Source organism: Elaeis guineensis, chromosome 12 (assembly GCF_000442705.2).
Source record: "Elaeis guineensis isolate ETL-2024a chromosome 12, EG11, whole genome shotgun sequence".
In the NCBI taxonomy this organism is placed as follows: Eukaryota; Viridiplantae; Streptophyta; class Magnoliopsida; order Arecales; family Arecaceae; genus Elaeis; species Elaeis guineensis.
The window spans coordinates 25,016,428-25,026,567 of NC_026004.2; the positions used below are offsets into that span (position 1 = coordinate 25,016,428).

The following is a 10,140-nucleotide window of genomic DNA, read 5'->3' on the forward strand; positions in this document are numbered from 1 at the left end:
TGTTTACCCTACACTAGGATCTAAATATGATATATAGCATGCATGCATTTAAATTTGAAATTCAAATTCGAACAGTAAACAATTTACTATTCTATGTTCAGAACACAATACCCTTACGCGGGTAGTCGATCTCTGCAATCTGATCACCGTCGCAACGCAGCCACACAGCGTGTCTGACCTCTGCGGATCGTTCACATGAAGCTCCCGGTCTGATCAGCTCCTCACGAGTGCTAGCTCGTTGTAGAGCCCTTTCGACGGTCGATGCTGATCGAACTCCTTCGATCGATGTCTGCCGACTCCTCAGACGCTTCAGATCGTCAGCAAGTGTGCTTGAGAGGTTAATGAATCTCTTCCTGAAATTTGGTGGGCTCACGACACTCGTAGCTCACCTTCTCACTTCCCGAACCCCAGGTTGAAACCCTAGGGAACACACTAAAAACCCTGCGCCCAATTTTCTTTCTTTTCTTTCTTTTTCTTTCGGGAGTTTTAGACTTCCTACTCGCGCACAAGGGTTCCTCACGCCCCACTTTTTCTCTCAGAAAATTTCTACGCACGCCCCACCTCCTTATCTCTTTTAAAACAGTTCAAAACGTGTCTTATCCGCGTGAGAGGATAAAGATAAGTGGTTGCACATTTGAATTCAAATCAAATTTGAATTCAAATGCAAACCAACTCATCCCTATCCACTTAGGCGTGAGAAGAGAAGGTGCGTGGCTGCTTTGTGCGTGGAAAGGTTTCACGAGAAACTCTTTCTCGTGTAAGATATGGGGCGCTAAAGAGGATAAGGACATGGCGCATGGATTGGTTGCTCATTCAAATTCAAACTTTGTTTTGAATTTGAATGGCCAACCAACCATCCTTATCTACCTATGTGGCGCACAAATGTGGGGCGTGGGAAGGGCTTTGCGTGAGAGAAAATTCACGAAAAGTTTCTTCTCGTGAATTCAAATGGGCGCAGAGATATGAAGTGGCGCAGGGATTCAAATTCAAATAGTAGTTTAATCTTAATTGAACCAACCTAATCAAAATAGGTTAAGCACAATTAGACTAAATTAAACCCAACTTAATTAGACTTAATTAGGCTCAATAAAATCCTAATCAAATCAGGAATTGACTAAGCCCAACCCCTGATCAAATCAGGGACCAAATCATCTCGACGATTAGGTCAACTCTTAACCTAATCGGATCAAATCCAACTGAATCCAATTCAATTGGACTTGATCCAAAAATAATTACTCAATCAAATTGAGTTAATTAGCGATCAAATCACTAATTAAACCTCTCATAAATATTGAGTCCAAATCCGATGGGCAATCGGGCATCAGAATTCATCGATATGAAATTCTGATCGAAAAGTCCCAAACCAGTGGAACTCTTGATCCCGGTACCCAAAATGTGTGGGACTCGTGATCAGAGAATCCTGATTCTCGATCACAGAGTCCCAGACACGTAGGACTCATAGTCCACGAACATTAAGACTCTTCATCAGCCATCAGATCAGATAGGAACCTCTAATGTGTGTGACCCTGCAGGTTCGAACCTAAGCCGGCAGCACAAGAACCAATTCCTGTACTAATCGAAGTGACCATCTAGCAATGGTACCCGACGTCCGGATAGGTCGAATAGTCGCAATCGCAACACTCAGAACCTACGTAAATATGGTTACTGCATAATTCATCCCTTTTGACCCCTGTGTTTAGGATGACTCAGGGTTAAACTGTCAACCCTGAGTAGATCATCTGAATCGTGCTCAACTCAAAAAGTCCTGTGACTCCTCACTAGGACTACCCTGGCCAAGATTTTGCTAAATTGAAACACGACTGTACACAGCTCCTGAACTGGAGTGGTCAATCCCATCTTAACACACGCACCGACAAGTCAAGTACTTGACTACACCCAGCAGCCTTCCGTCACTGAATTAGAAATTCAAGTAGTCCAGTGTCTAAGTGCAGTGAGTTGCTTGCAAGTCATCGTGGCGGTCTCAGATCGGAGGGACATTTATACCCATATCCCATCGGAGCAAATCTTGACAGCAGAGATAGCTCCGGAGTCGGTCACATTCAGTGCAGATGTATCCTTACATCTCACCTGTATGCCATACCAGTGTCTCCACACTCCTTGGTTAAGAGGACAACCAACCTATATGGCACACAACGACCTATGCTCAATAAACATTGTTGTCCTTGGTAACAACGTATCATTTGGTCGCGAACAGGTTTAAGGACTAAATGACAAATCCTCCTTTGTCGAGTTTAAATAGTCCTAAGGACTTCACCACAACACAAGAGTTCATTAGAAAATGACAATTTATGATGAAAAATATCAAAATAACTTTTATTTATTTATGATTTATGTACTAATACAACAAAGAGCACAACCGTCAACAGGCTGACGATTGGCTTTGGGACACTATTCCCAACAATAATGACATGCTATCAGATACATTCTAGTACTTGAAATGTTGTCATGCTAATGTGTGTCAAGCATTGTGCCAATGCCACGTTGCCATGCCACCAGCATGCAACACTAACAATTCTTGGTTTAATATCATTTCTCTAATGCTCTCCTATAACTAAGTTTTTGGTTTTAGCAAAGAATCAAATAAAAGGCGGACGACCCACAGCTCACCTTTGACTTCCTACTCTTGAGCTGGCAAACATGCTCAGTGGCACACAGGCTTCAATTTCTTCTCTCTCAATGTGGGCAACCACCTCCCTGCCCCAAGTCAACCTTCGCAATGCCACCTTAAATCTATCCAAGTGGGCCTGGTTCTCCTTTATCTCCTTAAGAGCTCCTCCATCGGATCATCAACCATGCTTGACAGCATGTCCTTGGCACACAAGGGCTGCTGCTCCTACCTCTCGGCACTGCCAATGCTGCATTGCAACTAGAGAAGGGGTTCGAGACGAGGGTGGAAGTGATGGAGATAGCAAGAGAAAAGGAGAGGATGAGGTTTGGTTGGTGGCGAGAGTTTGAAGGAGGGTGCATAGGCATTTTGGGCCAGAGGGTGGTTGGATGCATCATATCGAGAAATTTAGCATCAAGCTTTTCTTAGAAGGACAAAAGAAAATAAAGTTAGATTTTGTTAAAAAAAAAAAGAAAAGAAAAGCAAAAAAGTTGCTTAATAATAATTTGCAGGAAAAGGTAGGATTTATTATTTTTTTTCTTTTCAATTCAGTCACTCCCGGACCAAAATGTCCTAGCATATAACAAAGAATGTGTCTTCTCGAGATGATGCTCCAAAATGTTCAAGTGTGGCATCATCATTAAGGAAATTGCAATAGGGCTTATGGACATCCTAGATGGTGGTAGAGAAGTGTGTGTGAGGTCATGGAGGAGGCCCAGAGTATCGAGGAACCCAAGGAAAGGCCAACCTTGGTGGAGGGAAAGGAGAAGGATGTGTATGGGGTGGTGCACAAGGGTGGAAGAAACAAGAGGAATGTAAGTGGGGTTGGTAACGAAGGTAGGGCAGAAGCCACAGCCAGCAAATAGGGCTGTGATGTTAGCAAAAGGAAGAGGATGACATGGTCGTATGCATCTCGACTAGGTAGTGCAAGAAGAACATGCGGACATGGACAAGGTAGAAGCATCTAAAATAATCAATATTCAGATTCCATTATGTTTTAAAATATCTAGATGAAGATAAATAATTTAAGTTCTCAAATTCATATAGCCTATTGTAAATTACACACTAAACATTCTTTTACTGTCCTTTTGGAACAACTTGATGCATAATGGATTTGAAACATATGATTAGGGTAGTTTTTTTGCACAATCTAATTTCATTTCTACTATTAGTCATCAATGCCACCTTCTCTGGACACCTAATTCATGTGGCCTTTCCTTGTGGTTCTTCTCTCTCTACCAAACAATGGCAACTTCAAGATCTAGTGCCTCCTCCAATGGCCAAGTTCAATGTCCAGGAAGTTTTGCTCATTGCCTATTCCTTCTTCCCACCCTTTCCCTCGCCGCACCTCCTCCACACTGAACCCTCTTTTCCACAACGTGGCCATCCATGACACCTTCTCTAGTCACCTCACTCATGTGGCCTTGCCTTGGAGTTCAGCCCCATTCCCCTCTTCTCTCCTTCATCAGCTCATTCCTAAGGCAAGCTACAGATGAGCTGAAGAAGGTCAACCAAATTGATTTGTAGTCCAAGCCTAACAAACAAAACTCAAGGTGGCTTGGATTTGAGCTATGTTTCCTGATCACAGCTTGAGCTCAATCTACGAATGGTTCATCATTCAGACGAGCCAAACTGGGTACAACTTGCTTGTACACCACTTATCTGCATGGTTAGAACCATTGATTTTAATGCTCCCCCAACTCCATAATCTTATTTTAAGTTCGGATCCTGTTCCATGCATGTTTTGCACCGCAGAGGCTGATGCATATCTGGATGAGGAACATGTCTCCCATCTCAAAGATGGATTGGCGTGCCCAAAACAGGTAGCATGCCATACACAACAGGCTGAGAGATGGGAGACCACCACCATCCATCTAAAAGATGGGTGACATGTCACCCACCCAAGCATGCACCGGCTCTGCAGGCAAAACACGATATGCAGATGATCCCGAATCCTCCTCTTTTTTTTTTTTTTTGTTCTCACATTCTCACTCTTAAGCTTCCAATCCCTTTTCTACACATTTTCTTAATGTTAGTTATTCTGCTAATGTTGATCTTAGCATAATTAAAGCTATCTAAAATTTTCTTTCTTTTCTGTTTTGAATTAATGTACTAGGCTTCATCTAGACACATTTAACCATGTAATCATGGGAAAGCAATCATCAACATAACATGGGTATATATAGATTCACCTATTAAAGTGTTTTGAGAGCATTTCCTTTCCTATACTACATGAAATTCAAGCAACTTTAAAAATTGACTTTAGAACAGAAGAAGCATGCACAGCATAGTACAAGCTAATATTCACTCCATCAAATGACTCATATGATAAGAATCCTTTTATGCATTTGCAGTTTAAACTAGCACCATAAAGTTTGTCATTATCAATGAATTAAGGTGCACATTTGGAGCTCCCTTCCTCTTTGTTTCGACAACAAACATTATAAATCCCTCAATTCACTTTTACTTGCATAGCATGTGCCAAATATTAGTGCTATGCAAGTTACATGGCTAAAACAACCTTTGACTTTGCTTCTTCAATTCAAGTAGTAACGAGATCATCTATATCTTATAAAAGATTGTGACAATAGCAGGAAAACCTCTTAACTTGTCTACATGTTGGATACATTAATAAAAGTAAGTTTGAGAATATTTTGCAACTAGTTTTCAATTTGAAGCATTTTCATATGCTGCCATCAATTACCAGGCCAATGCAAAATATGCAACCTCAGCACAACAGGAGCTATAAAAGACCTAGATGCTTAGATACTATGTAATGAAATGAACATAATCAGTGATGTAGTTAAAGTCAATACAAACTTCATCAAAATTCTCTAAAATCTTGATATACCAATCACAATAAAACATGTGAACTATAGGAAGAAAGAAACTTTGAAATATCATACCTTGTGTTGCTGCCAAATCCCACACCTGAGGTCGGAGGCAGTCTCCTTAAATGGGATCTCCTCGGCTGAAACGGGGAGCACCGGTCTTCGGCTGGAACCAAGGCGTCGATGCAGTGGACTCCTGAAATTGGACCAAGACCTGTAAAAAGCCCTGGCTAGAATGTTCTCCAACGTGGACCCTCCGAAGTTCAAATCAGTGGGAAGATGGACAACAGAGAGAGAGGGAGAGAGACCTTTCAAGAGCTTATCTTGGAGTTCCTACTTTCCTCTATTTATAGAGGAGAAATTAGAGTCGTGTACGCCCGAGGGACTAACCGATTCCCGAATATTGCGTGCGGATCAAGCTCGCCGTGATCGCTTCCGCGTTTGCAATGCGGAACTAGCTATTAGTTTCCATTCGAGCGTGATTTTATCTTGACGATCTCCTTCCTTATCCAGACTTTCTATAGTTGTGAAGGTACTGAACTCCTTCCCAATTGGAACTACTGCCCTTTATGAAAGATCTTTCCTAGGTTGGTTATGTCCAACCTCCAAACACCTTGATTCTAGATGAGGTCCGAGCTGCCGCCCATAAGGTAATAGCTTTGGAGTAGACAAGTTGATTCGGATTTCTACACCTAACTCCTTCAGGTCGGCCAAGACAGACGTCTTGCAGTTTCTGTACCTGCGGAGGACCAAACTGTCCGAGCCCTCAGTAAAGGTCGAGGACATAGTCGATTAAGGCCGAGATGGTGATCCACAAAACCTTGGATGGAAAACTCAAATCTCTTTTTCTACTATCAAATCTAATACTTTCTCAAGTATTTCCACCTTTAAGAATTTGTCTAGTCTAGATTTTTAATAGTATAGAAAGCATTGATGGAAAAATATGACAAGAAAGTTAATCTTCTTCCTCCTTGATCCAACTTTTTTGCTTGTATCTTGTGCCTAAACTTAAATTCATATTTGTTATTGCACATGGAATTAGCATTTTAAAATCTATCTTAGCAATTGCCTCGAATGAATTTCTATATACGGACTCATAATTGTTTGTCCTTTTCCATGTTGACTTCAATGCCACTCCTTGCCATTCTCCAACAGACCATTTCTTCAATTTCTGAACAAAGTTTACTATATACTTTTGACCAAACTATCTTTTCAAGCGGTGGAAAATCTTAAAAAATTACAAAAAGATGCATCTACAACTAATTAAAGTTAAGATCTGTTTTTTTTTTTTTTAATGTGAAACTGAAATTAGATTGAGTTTATACTATAACAAAAAGGATAGCTACATCAAGCTAAGCAGTGAAAAGAATGATTTTTGATAGGATATGCTTCATAATAATCATAACCAAGAATGTCAGGGTTTAAAAGGCACTGAACATAAATTTAAACTACTAACTGACTGGCCGCAAAACTTGAAACATCACTTTCACACCAGAAGATTTTTCTTGAGACTTCTGTTCTGTTACAATGCAATGAAACAGGGCCTGCAGTAGATCACCAAGGTTGACCCCCTAAGATAAAGGATACTCTAATGAGTTCATGATGGCAAAGTTGCTCCAACGAGTTCTTGATGGCACATATACTTTTCTGCAATTGCATCATCTTACTATCTAACATCTAACAACTTTGCACTTTGTATCAGCATTCTTTCACAACCATTTGTTCAAGTCAAGAAATTGGTTCCCAAGCCAATTAATGATCTTTGAATCTTCTACTCCTTTCCTCTGGAGCTTCTGCACCCTTTATATCAGCTTTTGATCTGCTCATGGTATGAAATTCTGCAGTTTCCAAATACAATAATTGATACTTAACAATCTGTCAAATTACGACAACAAGAAAAAAGGAACCACCATATACTTTTTAGACTACTATAGGCTACAAATATTCAATAATCAGCCAACCTGGAAGTTGGTAAATTATCTTGGTGGTTCATCAGGGTTAAACAGTTTAGGCAAAGGTCAAGGGCTATCTCCCGCTTTGTGGCCCGAAATTGCCTACAGGCCTCATCTACAAATAAAATTATTAAAAAAAAAAGGAAAAAAAAAAAGAAGAAGGGGGCTGGGTTCACCCTCTCAGACAATGCTAAAGCATGCAGAACTATTGTAAGAGCATAACTGATTATACTTACCTAAAGAGCAAATATGGTGAAGCTCTGTGACATAACAGAAATAAATAGTTGCAATAGCCTCAAAGAAGAAAAGCGTCGTCACAGAGAGAAGCGAAAAAATCAAAAATAAAATAATACCAGCATTAATAAGTACCTTTGCTGAGCCAGTGTCCTAAGAACTTGAATTCCCAACTCCACAGACCATGTCTCCGTGCAACAATGGTCTACAATACTCAAGAAACTCATAAAGTCGAATGTTACTTACCTGCAATGTTGCATCCACACTGAAACCTCCTAGCAGACCACATTTAATGTTTACTTGGTCCTTCAAACAAGTAATGAGGTCCTAGTGAAACTCTGCCAAGTTATTGGATAAGGAAAATGAGCACAAATACAACTTAACATAAAATTTCTGATAACAATTGGACATGCCTCATTTCATACTGCACCTTCACAAGAAGTTTATTACTTTAGTTAAATATAATAAGAAATGTCGCATAGCATGTAGAAGAAGCGGACTTGTAAAAATATATAGAGACATATAGAAAGAAGATTTCGAAACGACAAGATAATTATGGTGAAGTATAAGATGTACAACAACAGAGCAACCCATTAAGTAAATATTTGATTTGTAAAAGACTACTAAATAGAACTTTTATGAGTTCTTTTTCTCTCCCCTTCATTCTCACGAGATACAGCCACAGCTGCATAAATCAGTCAGCAAAGGCTTGGGAAAACCCAAACAGGTGGCAGCGAAGTGCGGCCCCCAAGCAAACCACATGAAACAGCGGGCACAACCTCAAGGGACCTATCCACCAAAGAGTACACAAACCACTGGTCCTTCCAATTCCCTGCATAATAGATGCAGTTCTCCCGGACTTCGGAGCACATAGGTTCAATAGATGCAGCAAAACCTCTGGACCCCATGAACAATGCCTTTCCACCCAGACTGGACGTCTCCACCCACCGACCTCTTCCAAAGTCCCAGTGATAAACATCGAACACCATCCTGACACTCCAATAGACCATCAGCAGCTCGCCGCCACACTCAGCAAGCCACCTCTCGCCGAACCCTCTCTTCACCGCCACCCCGGTTTCAGCTCTCGGCAGGGTCAATTTCGGCAGCGGGAAGAGCTCGACTTCCACCAGCTGCTCGGTACTGGTGAGAGCATATAGCTTCCCCTTAAAAAAGATCATGTCTTCGACGACCGACCAATCGATCACGCTTGCTCGCGGCGAATTCCGGCAGCTTAATCTCCAGAGATGGTCGCCTACGTGGCAGTACTGAACAGTAGAGCCTGATCTTGAGAACAATACTGCGAGGCAGCCGGGAGAGGAGGGGTTGGAGGAAAGGATGACCCGGTCGAAGGGCTCGGGGGCTTTGGGGAGGCGGATTTTGGCGTCGGTGAAGAGGTTCCAGAGGAGGAGCTTGGGGAGCGGGGGCTGGGTGGTGGTGATGACGAAGCCGTGGGAGTAGCCGATGGAGAAGCGGGAGAAGAGGCGCCAGGGAGGGCGGAGGCTGTAGAGGCGGCGGCGGGCGATGTCGTAGAAGGCTTCGGTGTAGCTGGGGCAGCGGGCGAGGAGGACGAGAGGGGGTTGGGAGGAGAGGGAGGCGGAGGAGGGGGCGGCGAGGGAGCGCCAGCCGCGGCAGACGCCGCGGAAGGCGAAGAAGTCCTCGAGGGTGTCGAGGCGGCGGAGGACGGAGTGGAGCAAGGGGTCGGTGAGAGACGACCAGTTCCTGAGTTCAGCGCTCTCGAACTCCTCCTCCTCTTCCTCTTCTTCTTCATTATTGGTGGAATTGGAATTGGTTTGGAGGGATATGAAGGCTCTGGTAAATGGGGGAATTGGGGATCGGGGATTGAGTTCTCTTACATCAATTTGATCGGCTAATTTTCTCCTTTGTTTGGGCGGCTCCATCTCGTCCTCCTAATTAGGGTTTCTTGTTTCCAAGCTCCAGAGGGAGAGAGGGGAAGCAAATGGATTTGGGACTACGGATTAAAGGCCTTCATGGAGAAGAAATGAGGCGCTGCGAGCCAAGCGTGGTCGTCCCTCTCAAACGGGAAATGGCGGTGGGATCGCTAGAAACCGGCGGAGGGGCAGGGTTTTTCTTCTGTTTATCTATTATTAAAATAAAACATAACAAAATTATAAATTATAATGAATAAAAGACCCTAACATCTGCATATTTATTGCATATTAAGTATGAAATTTTAATAAGAACCAGCAAGTAATCCGCGGAGGATTATATTTAAATGATGATAAAAAATAATTAATAAAATATAATAATAATAATAAATTAATTTTTTTTGAAACATATATTTTTTAAAAAATATTACTTTAATTATTTTTTTAAAAAACATACAACCATTAAATGCAAAATGGTTAGTACTTAATAATAATATAACAAATAGCTCACTCAAGGAAGGAGCTGAGTATCATCCTAATCTAAAATTTTATCTTTAATTTTAAGATTTAATTTTTTTATAAATTAAAAATTATAAAAATAAAAATATATT

General features: G+C 41.6%; 1 protein-coding gene across 1 annotated transcript; it reads right to left on the reverse strand.

The window, feature by feature from the left end:
- Nucleotides 1-8,177: 8,177 nt before the first annotated feature.
- On the reverse strand, nt 8,178-9,740 carry LOC105054631 (F-box protein At3g56470). Its single transcript, XM_010936195.4, has one exon. It carries the CDS (start codon nt 9,539-9,541, stop codon nt 8,342-8,344), a length of 1,200 nt encoding a protein of 399 aa, XP_010934497.1. The 5' UTR covers nt 9,542-9,740; the 3' UTR covers nt 8,178-8,341.
- Between the last annotated feature and the right edge of the window lie 400 nt (nt 9,741-10,140).